This window comes from Colossoma macropomum, unplaced genomic scaffold, assembly GCF_904425465.1.
Source record: "Colossoma macropomum unplaced genomic scaffold, Colossoma_macropomum, whole genome shotgun sequence".
Classification (NCBI taxonomy): domain Eukaryota; kingdom Metazoa; phylum Chordata; class Actinopteri; order Characiformes; family Serrasalmidae; genus Colossoma; species Colossoma macropomum.
In genome coordinates, this window is record NW_023494802.1 from 27,828,878 (window position 1) to 27,854,613 (window position 25,736).

At 37.2% G+C, this 25,736-nt stretch overlaps 1 protein-coding gene across 2 annotated transcripts; it reads right to left on the reverse strand.

The window, feature by feature from the left end:
- Positions 1-1,388: 1,388 nt before the first annotated feature.
- Positions 1,389-25,736, reverse strand: bcas1 (brain enriched myelin associated protein 1). 2 transcript variants are annotated; one of them, XM_036591626.1, is made up of 18 exons: positions 25,303-25,736; positions 24,854-24,911; positions 23,097-23,175; positions 20,373-20,636; positions 19,365-19,628; positions 18,422-18,685; positions 17,885-18,148; positions 16,263-16,526; positions 15,063-15,388; positions 10,619-10,771; positions 9,598-9,657; positions 8,930-8,965; positions 8,655-8,843; positions 7,554-7,592; positions 7,086-7,211; positions 6,891-6,974; positions 3,916-4,134; positions 1,389-1,728 (listed from the first exon to the last, which is right to left on the reverse strand). In XM_036591626.1, the coding sequence occupies exons 2-18, from the start codon at positions 24,890-24,892 to the stop codon at positions 1,663-1,665; spliced, it is 2,736 nt and encodes a 911-aa protein (XP_036447519.1). In that variant the 5' UTR covers positions 24,893-24,911; positions 25,303-25,736; the 3' UTR covers positions 1,389-1,662. The 2 variants fall into 2 exon arrangements, with proteins under 2 accessions (XP_036447519.1, XP_036447520.1); XM_036591627.1 differs by lacking the exon at positions 7,554-7,592 and having other exon boundaries at positions 25,303-25,735.

Consider the following 25,736-nt stretch of genomic DNA (forward strand, 5'->3'; position numbering starts at 1 on the left):
AAATGAAAAAAAAAAAGTGATGAAAATGTCCGTGTCTCTTAGATTCAGATATCAAGATAAAATCAGGATTTCAAATTAGGTCCATTCTCTTTATATATGCGCTGAGGGCAGACTGAAATTCCATAAACTGCCTGACTGATACTGAGCATAAATACCACTTCAGAGGAAGCAATTACACCATGCTGAAAGCGAATGAGCAGTTTATTTAGAGAGTAATAGAAACCATGTGGAAGGGTTAGTGAGGGCTTGGCTAGAGAAAACATGCTTTACAGTAGTACCAACAAAGAAGACGATATTTCATAAAGCTTGCATGCGATAATGTGATAAATATGTTAGCAAAATTTGTGTTAACTAAAGAAACTGATTTTAAATTAGCATGAAACTGTAGCAATGGGCCATACTGCATCAAAGGGTCTTATGGCACATAAGATGTTAACAGTTTTATCACCAACAACACAAAAAAGCATTCGAAGTGTTGTTAACATTGACTTAGGGTGACTTTAAAATTGGATTGAATGGAGAAACTCTATGGGTTATTTGCAGATTGTTTTCACAGCCATAGGAATGTTTGTCCATGTGTGCAAATATCAGATGTTCCAGAATCATAAAGCTGGACATATGACACTAGTTTTTTTGCATGCAATAATAAGCATTTACATAAAAGGCCATATTGTGGGTTAAGACAGGGTTAATTGACATTTACATTACACCACTATATATAACAGAAACTGCAAGTCACATTGAACCTTAGTACCTCTTTTTTCATCTCCCCATCAAACTTATTATAAAACCATCCAAAATTCACCAAGTCTCAAGACCCTCTTGCAACTTTGCAAAGTTTCCTCTGTTCTTACTGTATATAAAGAACCAAACACCTCTGTGTGGCTTATAAAAAGGAATTCCTAATTTTCTGCATAATTCATTTATTATGATGTAAACAGTGTTGTTCAGAGTGGTTTGATGTGAAATGCTCTGTTCTAGAGAAACTTACCAAGTCAGGTCTGATCATAGTGGTGGTGATAGGAACCAGATGTCACAGACAGCTGTTACATAAAATGCTTACAGATATATTACACCATGTCTGAGATATTGTTTTAAGATAGTTTTGAGATAAAGGTTTTGGCTAAAATGCATTTTAACTACATTCATGAAGGAGAGTTACATGTAGGGAGTTCTAAGGCAAAACAGTCCCTAAAAGATTTTTTTTTTTCCAGATTTACCATTACATTACACATAAAAACTAAAGACATGTGGGTTAACAGGACATTTTGGATAGTAAATCAAATAGTTATATTTGCACTGTAGACATATTGACCTCTGGTTCCTATCACCACCACTGTAAAGAAATCTGAATCAGTATGTTTCTCGAGAACAACGCATTTCACATCAAGCCACTCTCAATGACTTTGTTTACTGAATTATTTAATCATTTTGAAAAATCAGTGGAATTCCCCTATAAGTATTGGGATTAAGACGCAAGTTGACTCCAGAAGGTTTGGGAAGTACTGAAATTGGGAATGGCCTTGCTTTATGAGTTTCCTTTCAGTTCAGTTCAGGAGGGTGAGTAAGAAGTAAACCCCCCAAGTCAGGACATTCAGATGCGTATACCTATTTACATGCAAAGGGTTTTCTTTTCAGCGCAGATGACGAAGAGCAGGGCTTTTACTTGGCCTTCTCAGGTGCCACGGCTTCCGTTTGCACTCCAGCGTCAGAGTGACGTTTTTGACCCTGAGAGACACATCAAAAGTAGATTCAGCATTAGAAACAGAGGCAGGCTCAGTTTAATAGTGTCTGCCTTTGCTAAGGTTAGCATTACTGCCTTGAGCATAACTGATCACAACCTGTTAGGCGACTACAGGCTTATTTACATCAGCTTCCCAGATGTATCTGGCTCAAACTCACAAGTAGAGTTCTGGATAAAGGGTGTATACAGATATGCTTTTATTGTATGCTTATAGGGTGACATCATTGGTGCTCCACCTAGAAATTACAAGGCAATACAGAAAGTACTAACTACATTCAAAAGACTTTTTAACTGACACTAATAGCTGACTATTAAAACTCATCCTTTAACTTTTTGGCCATATACTTTCATGTATAATATACTGTGCCGGTATATACCTGGGCTAAACCTATAATACCTTTTTTGGAAGAGCACTGACAAAAGAGTGAGAGTTCGCATATCTATTTTTGCCAAATGAGGTCACCTAGTGGTCAGGATATGCCACTGGTGGGAAGACGTTCTACGTTAGACATTACATATAAGACCAAACCACAAGTGACTCATAGTGCACAAGGGGTTTTTATACATGTTCTGTAAAAGTCATCAGAAAGAATTTTTCTTTTCAACCTGAGATTTTCATCATGTACCAGAATATCACTATGTGTGTGCAAGGCCCTATTTTTATACCAATGCCAAAGACAACACTGAAAAATTAATTTTACTGTTTATCATCATGAACTTTTTTATAACTAATGACTAATGATTCATCGAAGGTGTTCAGATAATATAAATGTGCAACTATTTGAGTTATAATGAACTGAATGAAAACTTTAAAGCTTTCTTTACAGTGATGATGATAAGAACCAGGGGTCACGATGTCAACAACTCAAATACAGCCATTTTATTTATTATCCAAAACCACCAGTGAACCTACACGTCTTCTGAGTTTTCATTTGCAACATTGATGGTGGTAAAACAGTGTTAAATTTGAAAAAAAAAATCTTTGGAGACTGTTTTGCCTTAGAACGCCTTGCATGCACCTCTCTGCCAAGAATGGCTTTTAAAATACATGTTCTAGGCCAAATTCTTATCTAAGAACTATCATAAAACATAGTCTCAGGCATCAGAAATTCTATTTTTTACATTTAATGTAACAACTTTCTGTGAGGGAACTTAAAGAGGCATTAAACGCTACTGCTGTCTGATTCTATCACCGTCACCTCCATTGTTCATTCTGACTACGCAAGTTTCTCTAGATTCATGCATATTTCACATAAATCCACTGGGAATGACTTTTTAGTCATCTTAATGACTAAACTGTGCAGAAAATTTGAAAAAAAAAATCAGTGGAATTCCCCTTTAAGGCAACCAGGGCCAGATGTTTTTATAGCATTAAAGGGGAATTCCACCATTTTTTTCCAAATTTTGCCCAATTCAATTGTTGAGATGTACACAAAGTCATTCAGGCTGCATTGCTGTGAAATGGTTAATTGTAGAGAAACTTACCAACTCTGATTTCTGTAAAATAGTGGTGATAGGAACCAGGGGTCACTATGATTACAGCACACATTTTATTTGCTATATACAACGACCAGTAAATTGTAAAAAAGTCTTTTGTTTTCTTTGGGTACTATTTTGCCTTATAATGGCATTATATATCTCTCTGCCATAAATGTATCCATAAAAATATATTTTTGGCCAAAATCTTATCTTAAAACTATCATAAAACAATGTCTGGGGCATCAGACAATGCATTTTAAACTATTTCATGTAAATAATTTTCTCTTCGGGAGCTTTTAAAGGCATTAAAAACATTGGACGTCTGGTTCCTATCACCACCACTAGAAACAATTCGGTCTCAGTGAGTTTTTTAAGAACAGAGCAATTCACATCAAACCATTCTGAATCAATTATAAAAATATTTAATTATGCAGAAATTTGGAAAAATTGGTGGAATTCCCCTTGATCTTATCTTGTAGAGAGAGTGTTCAATGTGATGCTCAGTTGCTCTACCATTTGACAATAATCTTTGTGCCAAGATACTTTCGGGAAATCCGGTTTAACAACAACTCATTTCTACAGTAAATACCTCGCCTTACACTGATATGGCAATCATGTTTACACCTTTGTGCTTGATTTAGCTTTAGCCTTTAGTTTTTTTTTTGTTTGTTTGTTTTGTTTTTTCTCTTTACCAGGTTTTTGAAGAACAGTTGGATGGAGTTCCTCTTCTCTAGCTTGCGTGGGACACTGGGCGAAGGGTTATCTGCACTGCCCACTGACTTGTTGTCCGGGGCGGCCGCAGCAACAGCAGCAGCTGTAACGGCGGGCTTTGGCTCTTCTTTGACCTTGGCACTTGCAGCGGCCTCTGCTGCGGCAGGGGCTGCAGGGGGTTCTTTCTTTTGCTCTGTGGCCTTTGATCAAATCACATCAGAAGAATAAGTGTAGCTACTCTTTTCACTGACTGCCCTGATTCTCTTATCTACAATGATTACAAAGACAGAGAGCTACAAAAAGAGAGCAAGAAGAGATTAATGTGATAAGCTTTAAAAGCAGAATAAGTAGAAAAGGCAGTTACTCATGGCCCATAGACGAGAGAGCTGCTCCTGTAACAGTGATTTTTAAGTGATAAAAAGTGATGAACTGTAGTCCTGGTGAGAATATTAAAACTAGAATCCATATACAGCGCAGTTTTAAAGTAATAGTTCGGCAAAAGAGACATTCATGAAAAAAGTGTCTGAAGTGTCCTTTTACACTGGAACTACTAGGCTAATGTAGCTAACAAGTAAAGTAAGCTACTCACCAATTAGCATCTTGCAAACTGCATGCTGAAATTGCATTACTGAATAATGCAAATATACTTGCCTCAAACTGTGTATAGTTATTACGTTATCTCAAATAGTGTGGTTCTGAGGTTTCATATCTATAAAAATGGACAAAAATGTACATATAGCTAAAAACAGTTGTAGCAGCAATCTTGAAGCCTGGATTTTATCTGCACTTTTGTTGATCGACAGCATCAGGAACCAATTAATCAAGTTTATTTGAGATTACATAAACTTATAAATTACTACATTTTTATCTTGTACATGAGTTTCACTTATGGTAACTGGTATATGTAAAAGCTCTGCTCTGCTCTGATTGGCTGCCCTGTATTGTGTCTCATACAGAAAGAAATCCAGGTTGAAACACTATTTATAGCCTAAATTGCTGGAGGCTAAATAGAAGGATGTTATGTAAGAGACAGTTTCCGTTTTTAAACAGTATGGATTTGGGAATTACTATGATGTTTACATACTACATCAAACTATTATTTCAAAACAGTGAGGAAATTTTCTATGGTATAGGCCCTTTAACAACTCAATGGGGTTTAAGGCAAGTGTGATTTAAACACGCATACAATGCTTTGTTGGGGTATGTTTCCAGTCCTTGTTGAATTGTAGCTCCACTGCAACATATTCCAGATACCAAACATGTCTTGGTCGACATACTAAAATTGAATTTAGGGGAAAATTGTGAACATGTTCAAATATTTTGCTGTACTATTCCTTTAAGTCAGCTGTAAGCATTTGAGAACAATAACACCAGTTATCTGACAAAGTTACCCGACCACAAAATAAGTAGGTCAGTCAGAGGCTGTGTTCAAAATTGCTTACTACATACTGCTGGCATACTGCCAAAAAGTAGTAAGTGGCATGCAGTATGTGACCAACATGAATTTCTCCAGCATGCCAAAGATACCTGGATGACATACTACTCTGGCTAAATATTCCAGTATGCTAAACTGTGTCCCATAATCCAACACAGAAAAGGGGCTAGCAGCGGTTGCTAAACAGTGACTGGAGGGCTAAGAAAGTGAGGCAGGTCTTATGAACAGTCCAACTGGTTAAGCCCCTGAAGCTGGTAGAGTCTAGTCATGCCCCTGCCCTGCTGTATGGTACATGATATAGTAATTGTTGTCTTGCTGGGCCAGATGTGATCTCGTAGCATGAACATCTGGAGACATTCCTGAGAAATTCTGGACTGAATGTAGGTGGGAATGTAGACTTATTAGGGTGATAGCAAAGTGGATGTCAAATTTCAAACCCATTCAGCCCCTCATGAAGGTGGAACTCAAAGTAAATTAAGCATGTAGATGTGCTTAATTAAATATGTGTGTGCAGTGAATGTATTACATGTAGTAAAAATAAAAACTACAAGGCAAGGTTGGTTGGCACAGTGTGAGATAAACACCTCTGCCTTACATGCTGCAGACTGGGGTTCTATAGGGTGAGCACCCTACACTATAGCAATAAGAGTCCTTGGGTAAGACTCCTAACACTACCTTTGCTTAACACTACATATGTCTACCTCCTCACCTGTAAAGTGATCACACTGTGACTCACTCTGGATAAGAGCGTCTTCCAAATGCTCTAAATGTAAGTATGAAAAAACCTATGGAACTCTGAAATATGGCAATATATGGATTTCAAATATATGGCATATACATGCATATTGTTGCTGCCCTTCAAAAATGTTGTATCTCCAAGGTTTGTTATATTAACTTCCATTAGAAGTTAAAGGGGTAAGATTTTGGAGATACAGAGATACAGAGTTTTGGTCCGACAGCAATGATATATGAAATTCACTTATATCTAACTTATATATGTCACACAGGGGCATATGTGTGACATTAATGCCAACTTATACAAAATTAGCCATTTTCAAATACAGAACATATATTTCAGCCATATTTCAACATCTACAAACATATATACGTATTTAACAATATATCATAGAAAACATATGGCATATATTAGTAACATCTGCTAGCTTATATCATGTTACATAATATGAGATTTTTATGCATCTTTGTTTCTTCCACATACATCCTTATGAAGTGAAAAGTATTCAATAATATGTTTAATAAGTTGTCCCCAGGCATGTATTGTAGTAACAAGATCCCAACTGGCCCTGCCAGACTAAGGTAATTCTGGCATACTGCATAATATACTGCATACTGCTATGAGGAGTAGCATGCAGTGAACAGTACACACCAGTGCAGTATACAGTACTAAGTATGCTATTTTGAACACAGCCATGGTATGTCATAGCACATCCTGACAGCATCTCCTTTAATTTTGTAAGTCTGGTTAATTTTAAGATGACCATTATAAATATCACTAATTACCGCTCCTCCAGTGCCAAGGGAGACACTGGCTGCAGCACTTGATGCAGCTGCCTGGATCTTAGAGCTCACTTGGCCTAGCAGTACCTCAAATTTACACAAAAGTCTAGTTACTTCATGTGTTCACTCAAACCACAATAGTGTTTGACAAACACCACTCACTGGCAGCCTTGAGCTTTGTGCTGCAAGTCTGTTTACCTTTGGTTTGAGCAAGTTGGCAAAGGGTGAGGGCTTCTTCTCTGGTTTCTTTTCTTCTGGTTTAGGGGCCGGAGGCGGTTCCGGTTTGGCAGCAGCCTCAAGGGTGCTGGTCTTGGATGCATCTACCTTAAATAGGGGAGTAGGAGAGAGTATGAGTATGACAACAGTCCAGAGAACAAAGAAGGAAATACATCAAGGAAGCACTGGAGGCAGAAGAACGAGGAACATGGACAGCATTTGTGAGCAGAATCACAAGAGGAATTTGAAGCAGCTAAGTACATGGGGTGATGAATTGCAAAGTACAATTCATACAAGTATCATTAGCTGTCTAGCTTAACTGTGACCTGAAAGAAAGAGGCAACATCAGATTTTCTTTCAGAAGAGAGACCAGTGTTTCCTGCATGCAGCCCCAAAAAGGTGATCAAATTGATCAGATGATCAGATTGAAACAGTGCTGAACTTATTTACCTGTACCTCAACTGGCTCTGCTTCTTCCTTCACCACAGACTGCAGGTAAGCAGATATTTGGGGTTAACTAGGCAAAAAACTACAATTCCCATGAGCCTTTGCAAAAGCTTTTCCAGTCTCACAAGACCCATAACTCAGCTGCTTGTAGCACAATGCCTCTAAGAAGCCTGAATAAATTTGACATCAGTTATTAAGTGATGGGATGAAGTGAATGAGACCCAAAGCTCATGGTTTAGTTGGCCGACAGTTGTCATATGAGGTAATGGCTGCTGTCAGGATGATGTCACTGTAATGGAAGTTCAGTTGTCTACTCATCATGCTGAGTGAAATGTTTGCTCCTCATGATGAGAAACGGGAGCAGATTTTGTCAACAGATGAAGCAATTTCACTAAAATGCATATGAGAATGAAGTTTGAAGTGATGAATCTGACACAAATTATGATTTGAAAAACAATCACTAATAATATGGCATATCATAACTCTTCTTTCTCAGAATCAGTCATTGATTGGTGAAAGGATGCAATTAACTTAATGGCATCAGTGATGAAAACACTGAATGGGTAAGTCCTGTTAATTTCAAAATGGCCACTCTGTGTTGCTGTTTACCGCTGCTGATGCCTTGGCAGGGGCGCCGGCTCCGCTCGCTGTTGCCGCCTGAACTTTTGACACCACCTTGCCTAGCAATGCCTCAAATGAACATAATTCTGTTATGGTGTGCCACTTCTTAGACACTAAAATATGGTACAATGACCTGACCCAATGCTAGCTAGTGTTCAATGTGATACTACTGTGCCATTTTTCTTTATTTTTACTTGTTATATTATCCCATATGAAAATGAATAATATTGCAATTAAAGATGGCACAAGACCACTTTTTCTTGTAGTTATACCAATACTGAAACCTACTACTTGGCTGCACTAGAAACAATTCTGTGCTATTTCAGGCTAGATTTACATTCATTTTTTTCTACCGATATCCCTCCAGCATTTGCTGCCCAATATCGATACTGGCTACTGGACTGCTGCCATCTGTAAGTGCAATAGAATATATTGTAATGCATTTTTAGTATGCTGCATTGCATATTTAGCTGTCAGATGTACCTTTGGACGGAAGAGCTTGCCAAATGGGCTGTCTTTAGCTTTAGCTTTACTGGGGGTCTCTTGCTCCTTGGCTGCTGCTGCTGCTTCTGCTGCTGGGGCCTCCTCTTTCTTTACGGTTGATTCAGCTTTACTTTCCATCTTTGGAGGTGCTGGCGGTGGAGGAGGGGGCACCTTCGGTACTTCCTGTACCTTATAATAGAGACAAATGGAAAATTGGAATGGAATTTCTGACTGACTGAGACTTATAAAATGATATCACAGGAAGAGCTTCTTACGCTTGGTGTTGAAACCGATGGGGTCTCCTTCTGTGACTGTGTATTGAAAAAAAGCAGAAAAAAAAAGTCAAAAAAGCAAACATATACAGATTAAAGCAAAGAATTCCATACTAATACTGATGGTCTTTCTGTCTGGAGGCCTTCAGTCTATAAAGCATGGTGGGAAGGAGTGTGGAAGCATCTTCAGCAGCAGGGGTCAATCATACAAATACAGTACCTGACTCAAGACCAGTAAATCATAAAGCTCTATGTTTTTCCACTCAATAAAGGATTTTGCCAGCAGCTGGGGATTATTATGGATAACTATCAAAACACAAATGGTCTCCATTGGATTGCAGTCTTTCATGATGAATTAACCTGCGTAAGCTAAACTGCAGCAAAAGAGATACCTGACTAAGCAACTGCAGAAAATAAATGGGCCCAGAGTCAAATGCACTTGGTGCCGAGAGAAAAATCTGTAAAATTTCATTAGCTCAACAATGCACAAATGAGAATCTGATACACAATCACACAAGCCATCGGAACATGACTGCAGCTTAATCATTCTTTTGAAAAATCAGTCAGTTGAAAATACATTTGCATTAAACTACAAACAGCAGAAAAAATACAATCACAAATGATCCACAGCCATCATTACTGGTGCAATAGCAGTCCACAGAGTTATTTACCTGGTCTTTTGAGGCATCAGGAGCAGCTGTCGCTTCTTTTGTTGTTTTGGTCGGACTCACCTTCGCATGCAAAAAAGAGAATGGAGTCATGGAAATATTTGAGTGACTGTGGAAAATCATGATGGTTGCATGCTTTAGCATATATCTCTCCTTCAGGTACTCCATCCAGGAAGCCTATAATGTTTCCAGCTGCTGGGTTTTAAATCCGGGGCTAAGCAATTGAGATATATATTTAAAAAACAGTCCCAGACTATAATGCCTTGCTGTCAAGGCGCAGTTCAGATGGGCTAGCTTTTGCCACAAGCACACAAAGAGCTCCATGGCAGGGCTCATAGTGAACATGTTCTCTTATTGAGTTGGCCATTGTCCTCCGGAGATGGCGTAGGCCTGCCCATGCTTTATCAGGGCCCATCACAATTTCCAAACGCACAGGCCTCCCCTTGTGAGCACACATTATGCAGCAAAACAAAAGACTGCCACATTCTGACATGTTCAAAGAGCTTGATTTAGCACCATGCCAGGGAATAGTTTAACTCTTGAAAGAGATCAACTTTGGAATTCTAAAGAATTTTTAAAATCAATTTAAGTACATTTTTATCTTTTATAGTTGCACTTAATCAAGATGGTGAATTCACTGACCACTGACATAATCCTGGCAATGTTTTAAATTCTTTTGCTTTGTGTTTATGTTTAAGTTTACAAGTTTCATAAATTTTCATTCAACTCTATTTAAGGATGGACGTTTTTAGGCTATTTTACACATTCAGTAGATTATATGTTAGTTGGACGTCATGAACTCTATACATTACTGTATTAATGTCAATTTCTCATTTTAAATTGACAAAATTCTGATCAATTCCATTCTGAAAAAAAAATAACCATCAATGTAATTATTATCAATCACAATTGTCGCTGGAAATATCAATTAATAAGTAATTAACAATGATTTCAAAAATCAATTTGAATGAAAACCAACACCATGGAACAGTAGCAGGATTGAATAATAATACAATGTACTTACAAGGGTTTTGAAAAAGTTCATAACTGGATTTTCCTCTGGGTTAATCTCCTCCGGTTGAGCGCTGTCTTCTGCGACCTCAGCGGCGCTGGAATTGAGCGATTCACCCTGTGACTCTTCCTCAGGCTGTGTACTTCCCTTTATGTCAGGAGGCTCCTATAGATGAACCCAGAGAATTAGCCCTTGGAAAACGTGTTACAGTCCTACAGCTGATGTGCAGTAGCTGTTAATCGCTGCATTGAAGCGCTGCACAATTCCAGCCATGCCTCTGCCTACTCGGAGCTCCGGCAACAATCACCCTTTCATTAGTGCCTGTTTTTTCCCCCTCACTCATTGATATTCAGCAATGTTCTGGACTTAAAGCCTGTGTGCGCCTTATGCGTAGAAAAGTTGCCAAGTTACTGTATAGTATTTTCTTTTGTTTTTTTCTCAAAATTCAGAATGCATAACCTCTGCTTGCACTTGCAAAATGAGTGTTAGAAAGTTCCATCTTTCAACTTTGTGAACTAGACAGGAATGATTAGTAGATAATAGTTAGTATATTGTTAGTGAAGAGGGAAACATTGATCTTTTGAGAAAGGGGACAAAACAGTTGTCTACCCAGACAAAACAAAATGACAGTTTGTTCATAAAAGTGCGTAGTTGTCACAGACACATATAATCACTTGACTTGATAATAACTTTGATGCAGTAGCACCACAGTGAGTGCCAAAAATATAGCTTAATTTAATTGATTAAACTCTAAAAAGGCTGCAGATTCACTAATCTCTGGCCTACCCTGGCTACCATTGTACCCTTGAGCAAGGTTCCATGACTGTCCAAGGGTACAACATTGCTCCATTATTATCCCTCTTAAAACAGTGGTTTAGCCAAAATTTAAATTTATAATTTTTTTTTCCCTGTCCAAAATGTAGGTGATCAGCCATTACCCATCATTGAGCCAAAAGTTTGTTCCTTTATTTTGCCACTGAAACTATAAGGCTAATGTAGCTAACATGTAAAGAGAGCTTATACTCCATAGTTAGCATTGTGCTAACTGCATGCCTAAATCATCACACTGTTATCTCAAACTGCTCTGAGTTGTGAAGTAATCTCAAATAGACTTGTTTAAGTATTTTTGGCACTGTATGATCTGCTGTAATCCATGAAAATTGACAAAAGTACAGACAAAATTCAGGCTTCAGGATGGAGGCTGCTAATGTTTTTAGCTATGCAACATATCTTTGTCCATTTTAATAAAACATAGCACATTACTATTGAAAATCATTAAAGTACAACAGCATCAGAAACCACCAAAACAAGTCTAGTTTAGATTATTTAAAACCTCTATTGAGTTTTAGGCAACTGTATGATGATTTACACAGTTTTCAGTATGTCTATAAGATGGTCGATAAGCTTCCATTACTATGTAACTGACATAAGCTTTGTAGCTGCAGTTAAAGACTAATAAAGCAAACTTTGGACACCAGACATCCTTGGAAAAAAAAAGTTTACACCAGCATGAATTCCATGCTGGTTTAAGCTGGTTTATGCTGGTCACCCAGCACGGCCATGCTGGTTGACCAGTATACCAGATGTACAAAACACAATATATACTTGTTTTGGCTTGTATTGGTAGTGACCAGCATATCAACTTCTGTTGATACTGATCATCATACCAGCATCCAAAACGCAACATATGTTGTTCTTTTTAGTGACCAGTTATGCTGGATTATGCTGTTTCTCTAAGGATGTCTTGGCTAAGCGATATGGCATGAGAAAAAATCTGTGTAATTGTTTGTCTAAGTATAGCTTTAATCTGATGTTGCTCCAACATTACACCTATCTTTCTAAAAAATGTTTTTAAACAAATATTAATACATTATAAGAGAGAATTGAGTGAATCTGTTTCACTAATGTTTTAATGATTGCCTATAGGTATTTGTATTGCTCTGGCTTAATTTGTTTATTTTCTCTTGGACTGCTCAGTTACAGTAAACATACATGATGCTAATAATATAAAGGCGGCAATCTCAAATAACCAAAGGCAATGAAATTCCTTAAAACGCAACATAATAAATTTTACAGTGTACCATAGGTTTTTAGTATATAGATTACTATGTGTATTTAAACTTTAGGGGTGACTCATGTTAGGATTAGTTTTTAATTTGACAATTAATGTTGAATTGCTTCATGCAGTGAGTTCATCCATGCAGTGAGATCTCCATTTCATTCTTCAAATCCAGGCTTGTTTCCAATCGGTCGGACTTACGCTACTCAGAATGTGATGATGTCCCTCTTGCTCCTCTGCTGTTGCTTTGACCACAGCGTCAGCGACACTACTGGACTTACTCCCACACTTTGACTCATTGCCCATGCTCGAGCAAACATCGATTGTGATGTGAATGGTTCTTTCTTTTGCATGAACGTTTATGCTGGCATTATACGAAAACTCTTCCACAGTCCTTATGCATGCAGACCTCAGCTGACAAAGCAAATTCATAAATTTTGCAGAATCACTTGCTTGAGTAGGGTCATCAATAACCACCCAGTCTTCCTCAGTTGATTCTAGTGCATACGTTTCTTCTCCAGTGAGCTCTCGTGCATACATTTCATTCAGTGGCTCATCACAAAGCGCTGCTGATTCCGTAATAGCAGGAACATCATTCCTCATGATGGGTTCCTCAGGTTCCTTCACTGATTTCACATAGAATGGCTTCTCAGCTCCTGATCCTGGAACCTCAATGACAACCTCTGGCATCTCAATGGCTGAAACAGTCTCCTCTGCAATAGGCAACATCTCTTCTGAATATTTTTTGGCTTTAATCACGATGTCCTCTGCAAATGCTGCCTCAGTTTTCAACATCTCCTCAACAACAGATGGTGGCTCTGCTACACTGGACGCTTGAAGGGCCTCAGGACGGGTCAGAGGTTCAGCTGATCCAGCTTCAGTTATTTCAGTATCATCAGTGGCAGATGCCTCTAGCGAGATCATCTGAGTGGATGGAGCTGAATCGGTAATGTCCTCGGATGAGAGCGCCATCTGAACGGAAGCAATCAACTGCAATGACAGCTTTTCTGCAGCTTGCATAATTTCAGCATCAAGATCAGTGGGCGATGGCAGAGAGACAATGTCAGCATCTTCAATGGTTTCGTCATGGACCATGCAAAAGGAGTCTATCTCCTTTTATGGAGGATAAACAAGCAGATTAATCAAAATGCCCAACTTCTGCACAATGATACATTACTGGATGCCCTTGATGTAACACATGTATCAGAGAGGGTCAAAATAATGGAAACAGCAATAGAAAATGGGGTCACGTTTGGAAGCAGCTGGATCTTAGTTTAAATTATATAATGTATGTATATTTATAATGTAATGACTGTGCATAATTAGAGTCACATCATTTTTAAACCACTTCCATTAAAATATTGACCATCAATAACAAATTCATATACAGTACTGTCCAAAAGTCAGAGACCACCCTTCATTTTTTTCAATTTTCCAGACACAACTCAATATTTTCTGACAGTTTTAGTGATTTTCATTTATTTTCCTTTCCTCTGCAAGTGAATTATTTGAAATTTAATCTCCTCAGAAATATCACCTGTAAAAGAAAAACTTGAACATGAACTCTGTTTTGACTAGAAATTAAATAAATGAAGCGTGGTATCTGACTTTTTCACAGTACTGTAGATTTCACATCTGAATGCTTTTTTCAGCACTCTTGGCCAGTCAATATTGGTAGGTATGTGTCATTTTGAAGAATGTTTCGCCTCTAGAAACTATTAAAGATATGTAACAACATTCTACAAATAACTGATGATAAAATGCCTCCAGTGTTTTCTTAATGATTTACTTGATGATGTTCTAACATAATATCGGGATGACAAACACATTAAGAGCCATTTTATATTAATTACTACATTAATACTATAAACTCAGCAGAGGATAATTTACACTCAGTGATGGGGTCACAATAAATTTTTCTGATCAGTGCTTTCTAGGAAATTCTATCTTTAATGCCCTGTGATTTTCGTCATTGTTTCTTCACTTTCAATTTTTGAAACTAAAGGCTGTCTTGCTTCACTAAAACTAGCAGCCATTTTAGTTTAAGAATAGAAAAGTGTCAATAGAGATCCATCAGTGAAACATAGTTTCGTTCACTGAAACTAGGATGTATCTTGTATTGAGACAATAATCCCAGTATATGTTTGCATACAAAATGTTATTACTTCATTAATTCATGTATTCGAAGTATGCAAATCTAAATAAACTGTATCCATTTATAGATATAATATATGTAATGTGTACCACAGCCAAAAGCAAAGAGATACACAAAATATCATATGTATTTGTGTGTATTATCATTGGGAAAAATGAAGGATACTAAGCTCATATTAGTTAATTAAGCTCTGACAGAAGAAGAGAGAACTAATTGTGTTACTCTTGAGGTGTTGCACTTACAAACATCTGGCCATCAGTGTGTACTTCAGGAGCCGTCTGTTCTTCAGCTGATTCATTGCTCTCTGATACTGCTGGGGTTATGGGTTCATTCTTCTTCTTGAAAAGCTTGAAGAACTTGGCTTTTGGAGCTGGTTTTGGTGACTCCTCTTTAGCTGGTGTGCTGTTCTCCACTGGGAGTTCTTGCTCAGGTGATACTTCCAGAGATACGACTACAGCACTGGCTTGCTTGGCATCAACTTCTACTGATTCTGCTGATGGCTTTGCGTTATCTGTTTGAGTCACGGCAGGCGGTTCACTGTTTTGCTGCACTGACACTTCACAGGACACTAGATACGAGTGAAATGCAGTTAAAACCCTACAAATGGTGTGTCCATGCAAATACATAAATACAGTTGAAATACCATTGCTGAAATGGTGACTTGAAGAGAGAAAGAAAAAACATTCTTAGCTTTAAAGGGCAATTACAGGGATTTTTCAACATTTCTACATAATTCAGTGATTCGTCAGTCAGAGTGGTTTCATATGAAATAAGCCATTAGAGAGTCAAACTGTTCATAGTTGTGGTGATAGGAACCAGAGGTCTAAAGCATTTAAGGTCTTTAAAAGTATCACACAAAATGGTTACAAATATACTGCCTGATGTTTAAGGGACTGCTTAACTATAGCTTTATTGTAAGGCTTTTGACATATATATATATATATATATATATATATATATATATATATATATATATTTAAATACATTCATGGCAGAAGGGTACATGCAGGACATTGTATGGTCAAGCAGTTCCCAGAGAAAGCTTATTTTTTTAGATTTACTACTAATTTACCAGTATCAACATTACATAGCCTATAAAAACTCAGAAAACACATTTTCAATAGTAAATAAAGTGGCTATATTTGAATCATATATGTAACAACCCCTAGTTTCTATAACCTTTATTAAGAATATGAGTCTGTACGTTTCTCCACAGTTACTTTATTAATGACTGAATTATCTACAATTTTGAAAAACTGGAACTGGAATTGGAAAAGTATAATTGCCCTTCAGTGTGTATTAATTATTCCAAATAATTTTGGACTATTTCCGTCGGTCCATTCATAATGAAACTTTCACACAAATTAAAGGACAGCCAGTATTTTCAAATGCCAATAATAAATCAATAAAATAAAAACTAAAATTTGATTTACTTGACTTACCTTCTGCTGCTGGTACCACAGGTTCATTCTTCTTCTTGAAAAGCTTGAAGAAGTTGGCTGGCTGAGCTGGTTTTGGTGTCTCCTCTTTAGCTGGCACGCTGCTCTCTGCTGGGATTTCTTGCTCAGGTGATATGTCCAGAGATACGACTACAGCACTGGCTTGCTTGCCATTAACTTCTACTGATTCTGCTGATGGCTTTGTGTTATTTGTTTGAGTCACGGCAGGCGGTTCACTGTTTTGCTGCACTGACACTTCACAGGACACTAGAGACGAGAGAAGGTGGAACAGTATGTGAAACGCAAATAAAAACAGAAAGTTTTTTTTTTGTAAATCTTCTTTAGCCTGTATTTAAACAAAAACAGTACAAAGACAAGATATTTAACGTTTTATCTCATCAACTTTATTGTTTTTTGTAAAGCTCATTCTAAAATTGATGCCTGCCCCATGTTCCAAAAAAAGTTGAAACAAGGGCAATTTAAGACTAGGAACATTTGTAAATATTCAGAAAGCATTAAAAATGATGTGACGTAATCATGAGTTAGTGTAAAAGAAGCATCCAGGAAAGGCCTAGTTCTTTATGAGCAAGGATAAGTCAAGGCGCAACAATTTACCAAAAAGGCATCAGCAAATAGTCTGAATGATTAAGAACAACAATGCTCAACCAGCTGTAACAAGGATTTTAGATATTTCAACCTCTATGATACATATTATTATCAATAGATTCAGAGAATCCAGAGAAATTTCTGTGTAAAAAGCAAGGCCTAAAATCACAACTGAATGCCCATGACCTCTGATCCCTCAGATGGCACTGCACTAAAAACTGGCATGTTTCTGTGATGCATGGGCTCAGGAATACTTTGATAAAACATTGTCAATAAAACAGTCTGTTACTGTATCCACAAATGCAAGTTAGGACTGGGCTATGCACAGGTTAAGCCACATGTCAACAATGTCCAGAAACCAGAAACACTGCCTACTTCTCTGGGCTTCATCTTGAAAATAATAAATGTTGCGTTCTCTGGGCCAAAGAAGTAAAGAAGCATCCAGATTATTACCAGTGTAAAGTTCAAAAGTCTGGGTCATAGTATAGGAGTGGATTATTTTTGGTAACTTGCACTTCTATGAAAGCATCATTAACATGGAAAGATATTTACACATTTTGGAACAACATATGCTGCCTTTTAGTTTCCTTAGGCATGTCTATGCGTATTTCAACATGACAACTTCAAGAAACATTCTGCATATAATCAGAGAGTGTGAGTGCTAGAATGGCCTACCTGTCCACTATTGAAAATATATGGTGTATTATGAAGCTCAAAATCCAAAAACAAAAGCCCCATACAGTTCTGCAGCTGAAGAATGACAAAAAAATCTGCTTTGAAAACTGGATCAATTGGTGTCTGCAGTCCCCAAACGTTTATTAAAAGGAAAAGTGATGTGACATAGTGGTAAACATGCTCCTGTTCCAATGTTTTGGAACTTGTTGCCGCCCTCATATTTAGAATGATCATATATTTACAATAAACAATAAAGCTCGCTAAGTAAAACATCAAATATCATACTAGGTTTAAGTTGAATACAGGTCAAACAGAAATTATTAAACACTGCTTACTTGACTTACCTTCTGCTGCTGGGGCCACAGGTTCATTCTTCTTCTTGAAAAGCTTGAAGAAGTTGGCTGGCTGAGCTGGTTTTGGTGTCTCCTCTTTAGCTGGCGCGCTGCTCTCTGCTGGGATTTCTTGCTCAGGTGATACGTCCAGAGATACGACTACTGCACTGGCTTGCTTGGCATCAACTTCTACTAATTCTGCTAATGGCTTTGTGTTATTTGTTTGAGTCATGGCAGGTGGTTCACTGTTTTGCTGCACTGACACTTCACAGGACACTAGAGACGAGAGAAATGCAGTTAAAATAAACAATACAAATGTGTCCATGCAAATACATTAAAACATTTAACATTTCGTCCCTGTTGACACCTGATAGTTTTAAGATTAGGTTTTGGCCTAAAGTATATCTTTAAATACATTCTAAGCTAAAAAATACATGCAGGCCATTGCTTGTGAAAATAGTTCCCAAAGGAAACATGTTTTCTCAGATTTACCACTATTTTACCAGTATCAACATTACATAGCCTACAAAACTCAGAAGACACACTTACCCTCTGCTGCTGGGGTTATGGGTTCATTCTTCTTCTTGAACTTCTTGAAGAAGTTGGCAGGCTGAGCTGGTTTTGGTGTCTCCTCTTTAACTGGTGTGCTGCTCTCTGCTGGGATTTCTTGCTCAGGTGCTACTTCCAGAGATACGACTACAGCACTGGCTTGCTTGGCATCAACTTCTACTGATTCTGCTGGTGGCTTTGTGTTATTTGTTTGATTCATGGCAGGTGGTTCACTGTTTTGCTGCACTGAGACTTCACAGGATACTAGAGACAAAAGAAATGTAGTTAAAAACACTACAAATGGTGTCCATGCAAATACATATATACATTTAACATACCATCATTGTCATACCAAAACCTTGCATCTCTGAAATGGCAAATTGAAAAGGGAAGAAAACAACATTCTTAGGTTTAAAGGGAAATTCCACCTGTTTTTCAATATTTCTGCATTTTTCAGTAATTAACATGTCAACAGAGTCATTCAGAGTGGTTTGATGTGAAAGGCCTGTTGTGGTGATAGGAACCAGACATCCAAAGCATTTAAAGCCTCTAAAAGTATTACAGTAAATGTCAGCAAATAAAGTGGCCACATTTGTGTTGTAAACATTACAACCCTATAATCATTGTTAAAAAATCGGAGTGTGTATGTTTCTCTACAGTTAAATTCCCAATGATTGAATTATCTGTAAATTTAGAAAAATTGGTGGACTTGCCCTTCAGTTTATATAAACAATTTCAAGTAATGTTGGACCATTTCTGCTGGTCCACTTCTTATTGAGTATTCACACAATGTAAAGGACAGCTGCTTTTTTCAAATGGTGCAGAAAAACTAAAATCAAAAATGAAATTAATCGAGTTGCAATGTTATTAAATGACAGATTATATGACACAGACATGTCAATCAAATACAAATGCTATAATTGTATTGATTTACTTGACTTACCCTCTGATGCTGGGATTACAGGTTCATTCTTCTTCTTGAAAAGCTTGAAGAAGTTGGCTGGCTGAGTTGGTTTTGGTGTCTCCTCTTTAGCTGGTGTGCTGCTCTCTGCTGGGATTTCTTGCTCAGGTGCTACTTCCAGAGATATGATTACAGCACTATCTTGCTTGGCATCAACTTCTACTGATTCTGCTGATGGCTTTATGTTATCTGTTTGAGTCACGGCAGGCAGTTCACTGTTTTGCTGCACTGATATTTCACAGGACACTAGAGATGAGAGAAATGCATTTAAAACACTATAAATGGTGTTCATGCAGATACATAAAAACATTCGAAATATCATCACTGTTGAAAGAAAATCTCAGAAATAGCAACTTGAAACAGGAAGAAAAGACATTCTTATCTTGAAAGGGAATGTACACCAATTTTTCAACATTTCTGTATATTTCAGTAATTTCAGTCAACAAGTCACAGAACAGTTTTGGTTAAATGGTTATGAATATGCTGCTTCATGTCTGAGACACTGTTTAACTGTAGTTTTGAGATGAAGTTTTGGCCTAAAGTATATTTGTAAATACATTCTAAGCTGAGAAGTACATGCAGGCCACTGTGTGTGAAAATAGTTCTCAAAGGATACTTATTTTCTCAGATTTAACACTATGTCACTATTCTCAACATTACATAGCTTATAAAACTCAAAAGACCCATTTTGCACAGTAAATAAAACAGCTATATTCATGTGGTAGAGTGGGACCCCTGGTTCTTACAACTACTAAAAAAACAGAGCTGGCAAGTTTTTCTATAATTCAATTCTCAATGACTGAATCATCCATAACTTCAGTGGAAAAAATCTGTGGAATTGCCCTTCAGTGTATATTAATTGCTCTGTGTAATTTCGGACCATTTCTGTCGGTTCACTTATAATGAAATGTTGACGAAATGTAAAGGAAGCTAATATTTTCAAAAGGGAAAAAAAACTAAAAAAAACAAAATTTGATTTACTTCACTTACCCTCTGCTGCTGGGGCCACAGGTTCATTCTTCTTCTTGAACTTCTTGAAGAAGTTGGCGGGCTGAGCTGGTTTTGGTGTCTCCTCTTTAACTGGTGTGCTGCTCTCTGCTGGGATTTCTTGCTCAGGTGATACGTCCAGAGATACGACTACAGCCCTGGCTTGCTTGGCATCAACTTCTACTGATTCTGCTGGTGGCTTTGTGTTATTTGTTTGAGTCATGACAGGCAGTTCACTGTTTTGCTGCACTGATACTTCACAGGACACTAGAGACGAGAGAAATGCAGTTAAAACACCACAAATGGTGTCCATGCAGATACATAAATACATTAGAAATATCATCACTATCACACCAAAACCTTTTATCCCTCAAATGGTTATTTTTCAATATTTCTGCATAACTTAGTTGTTAAGGTGTAAACAAAGTCTGTAAACAAATCAGAGTGGTTTGACGTGACACACCATTTTAGAGTCAAAAATGTTTATACTTTGAACAGTGATAGGAAATTGTGATAGGAACCAGGTGTCCAAAGTGTTTAAAGGGCACCATTATTGAAAACAGGATTTTCCTCACTTTTTTAAATAAAAGAGTTTGATAAGAGTTTTTTTTAAAGTTCCAAAACACACCATTCATCCCCTAGTCCACCCAGACCATATATGAAAACTAAGCAGCAAAAACAGCCTGCTGTGAATTCACTCTTTTTATGTTATGAAATTTTATACAAAAATGTCATACATTTACATATATCCACCTCTTTCCCTCAGTCACGTTGAAGTAATAAGCAGTTTTTAAACCTAATCAAGTTTTTAATGATGCACAATACAGGGCAGCCAATCAGAAAAAATCCTCCATGTAGGTCCAGTTAGCAAGCTGGCTAACTCGCTAACCATAAACAGCAAGAACAGAAAAATGGACATAATTATATCAGACAATTATATATTTGTGGGAGTTTAGTGCTGCACACAAAAAAAAATTTAAATAAATAAAATTTAATAAAATAGATAACAGGCATGGTCAGTGGGGTGACGTGTGCATCTGCTGTTAGCCAAGGAGCTAACATAGCACTTAGCAAGCTGGCTAACTCACCTAACATAGACAGTACACAAAAAGGAACATTATATCAGATAACTATGTATTTACCACAGCATAGTGCTGCACACTGATCTGTAGCTGGCATGGTTAGTGGCAGTAAGGTGATCTTTGTGCGGCTGCTGTTTGCCAAGGAGTTTCCAAATCATTAGCAAGCTGGCTAACTTGTCTAAAGCAAACAGTTAAGCCACAAAGTGAAGATAACAATGAAGTCTCCTGACTGACTGTGTATAATGCAGTCTGTTTTTCATGTGTTTATAGCCAGTGGAGAAGAAATGTTTACAGGTTTGTGCTTAAAGATTGCTAAAATTAGCATGTCCTCTTTTTGATGGTTCAGTGCTGCCATAGGAAAGGCCTCTTCAGAGGTCAGCACAGTCAGAGCAGTAGCCCTATTGATCAAGGACTCAAATTCATGTATTGGACTCACCAAAGTTGAACCTGACATTAGGAAGGAAGGAAGTTTGGAAGTTTAGGACGCAAAACCATTCAACAATGTAAATTCAATTTAAATGAATGTAATTTCACAAACTCTAGAGTGACTGGGCCTTAAAATGCATTTTTAAAATGACTGCCATGGGAGAGAGGTACATGCAGGGCACTGTAAGGCAAAATAGATCTCAAAGAAAATGTATATTTTTGGATTTATCACTATTATACCATTATCAACAATACAAAGCCTATAAAAACTCAGAAGACATGTGAAGGTTCACTGTTCATTTTGGATAGTAAATAAAATCATAAAGTGGCTATAATTGTGTTGTAGACATCATGACCCCAGGTTCCTATCACCACCATTGTTAAGAAATAAGAACTGATACGTTTCTCTACAATTTAATTCCCAAATATCTATTTATTCGTAACTTTTGAAAAATCTATAGAATTGAAATATCAGTGGTTGCTGGATGTCTGCAGTGTCCTTTGGTGAACCTCTGGCACCTTTAAGCATACAGGACAACCACACAATCGCTGGACACTTCTAGAAAAGCCTAAGCATACTCTACTAACATCGCTTGGCATGTTATAGGATGTCATGGATACCAAATAATCCTTTCTAATTAATACAGCCATGTCAGGGATTTGAAATATCAGCCTGCTCAGGGAGTTCAACAGCCACTCCCCAGTGAAAGCTTTGTCCAAGGAGTTACCAGTAGCTACAAACTGTATAACCAACGCAACTAAAGTGTACACAAAGATTACTGGCTAAAATCCACCAGCTAACTGAAAATTTATGAGTCATCAATAATGATCTGTGAAAGCTGACTGAATCAGGCCTTCACAGTCTGCCTCCTTGCTGAAATATCAATATTTTCTCAAGTCATCCTCCTCAGTGCAGCTTGCTTATTCTTTTATACGACTGCTAGTGCAGCCAGATGCTGTATGCACAGGAGAAAATCAAACAGCAGTTTGTCACAAGTGTTGTCACCGGTCTACGCCCAAAGTTTATATAGCATTACCATCATGCCTTACTTAAAATTCCTAATATGATCTAAAACCAGGGTGGATAAGAATTGATTCTGTTGATCATAACCATTTAAAAATTCCAATCCAAACACATGGAGAACAGAAGAAATCTGACCGAACAACAACACACAACAGATATGATTAGTCCCAGCCTATGTAGCATTGATGTTCCTACCAGCATCAGGCAAATGAGAACCAGATATAGCATGTCCGTTGGGTTCACCATTTTGAACGTGTTTTCCACCATGTTCTGTCTGAAAAGAAGAAGCAAATGTTAGAATATAATGCTCCATAATTATTCAGTTTACTGTTTAGCTTCTGTATTTTTCTTCACATTATTGCATTTTCAGTTTTATGGTAATCCATATGAGGTAAAAGGAATGTACACAACACTTCAGTTCAAAAGTTTAGAATCAATTAATTTATTTTAATTACTTAGTAAGAAGCAAGAAGAAACTGAAACGTTTAGATATATCCAGAAAGATCAATAGCACTGTACAGTATAAGGGTCATTCTACCGAATTTGTTCAAAGTTATAAATCAAAACTTGAACTTCAGACTAAAATCCTTTTGCCTGAAGCAAATGTCATTACCAATACAATAACTTCCGAAAACGTTACTAAATGTTTCAGTAGTGACAATTTGAGCTAATTTTGAGCAGAACTCAAAACGCTAGCCAGTATACAAACAGCGAACACAGCTTTGAACAGTCATACACTCATAAAATCTTAATATTTTTCATGAAAACACATGCTGTGATATTGACAATTGTCAAAGTTACACACAGATTTTTAGACATTTACTTCAAAACAATGGGATCTAACTGCTCACATGTGGCCATGAGGGACAGGGATGTAGTCTCACTTTCTGCTCTAGAATGCAGGGGTGTGGCTAAAATATGGCTCCAGCCATGGACTAAAACTCTTTGTATTTCAGTAGTGACATAAAAAACATGGGACAGAGCTATTTTTATTTAAAAATTAAACTTGTGATAGATTTAAAAGAAAACAAAAAGATCTTTTTAAAAACAACATTAAAAAAAAGAAAAATAGGGGTTAGGGTTTATTTAGGGAATAGTCATTTCCCTACAGAGAGTATTTATATTTATATATTTATATTTTCCTACTATCCCAGTCAGTGCCTTGGGTTTAAATAAATAAAGACATAATCCTTGTAAATATCTAAGGTATGAATTCTTAACTGTTTTTTAATATTTTTTTTTCCTGTTTGAACAATTCAGTAGTATGCTCCATATAAGTACGATTCTAAAATGACAGAGAAAACTGCATAACATCAAAAATGTAACTATTATTAATAACTGAATATATAGAATGTCATGTATGTTAAATGCGACTTAACGGAAGTCATATATATATATACACATCGCTGCCATTGGAACAAAACCTCATATCTCCAAAATGATAACTCTACGGTAGAAAGAAAAAACATACTTTACTTGTAATGTAAGTCAATGGAATCAGACTTTTATTCCAAGTAGTTTTGGGCTGTTTCTTTTGGTCCATTCGTTGTGAAATTAACACACAATGTAAAGGGAAACTGGCATTTTCAAATTATGTCATAAACAACAAAAAAAAAAACAGAAATGAAAATACAAGGTTTTGCTTTGACAGCAGCGATATACCAGTTTTATTTGTAGGACCATGAACATGCACAGGAGAAAGCACACAGAAAAACCTCCAGTACTGACATCTAAGGTATCCAGCCAAAAATCAACATGTATTTTGCTGTGCATGTTGCAACATTCTTGAAAGTTTCTGGCTCAATAACACAAGAACATTGCCGACTATAAGAGCAAGGACTTTAGAACTTGTACAAGGCTATGTTTCCACAGCTTCAGGCTAAAATCAATCCCTTTTTTTTTTTTTGTAAACCCATAAAAATGCAGATAAACGTAAACGTTAAAGATGCTACCTGTGGTCTTGTTATTTCAAGGGATTGCCTATTTCCCATCTTGATTGCACCTGAAGACCTGCATTAAAAACATGAACATGTAATGAGAAGGAACATATATAAGCCTACTTGTTTACATGATTTTAGGCCCAGATGCAGTGCAGTGTAAATGATGTTATACAACAGAATTAAAACAATTATCTCCCAGATTAACTGTTTTCAGCTCAATTTCTTTGCCTCATTTTTGACATTTTTTTTTAAGATTTTCCATTTCTTATTTGTGTGTCTTCCACATATGTATCCCCAATTAAGCTCCAAATAGCTATGATTAGCATTACAGGTTGTTTACACTGCATAGATTTTGCATAAAAGTTATTCTGAATAATCTGTTGCAAAGCAGCTCAATGAACAATTTGCACTGCATAACAAACAAATATTCTTATTTGCTGTTTTTAAAAAGACTGTCTTACCTTGTGAATGTCCTGCGGCCTTTTTTTGCCTAATTAGGCAGTCGTCAGTCCCGAATGTTTGTGCAGTATTCCACGTTCCGATAGCATAAACATCAGCAAAGTGCTGCAAAATAAACTTGTGTTCACACATATACCTATGCTAAAAATGGGTGGGGCTGTACTGTCTGCAGTGATATCACAGCCTAGCTCCTGCTCATGGCTCTGCCTCCATGTGCCTTTATCTCTTGGAGTTCAATGCTGATGAACCCTTGTCAATATCCATTGTTTTCCACTGATGATGGGTTCACCCTACAAGCTGCTGAGCTTTGAGTCATGGACACATACTCGTGCTTCTGTCACATGGTCACTCAAGTCTACAAGTCTCCAGGAATCTGCATAGAACTGATCTGGGGTCAACGCATGCTCTATTGATTGCAACTCCAACTAATGAATAA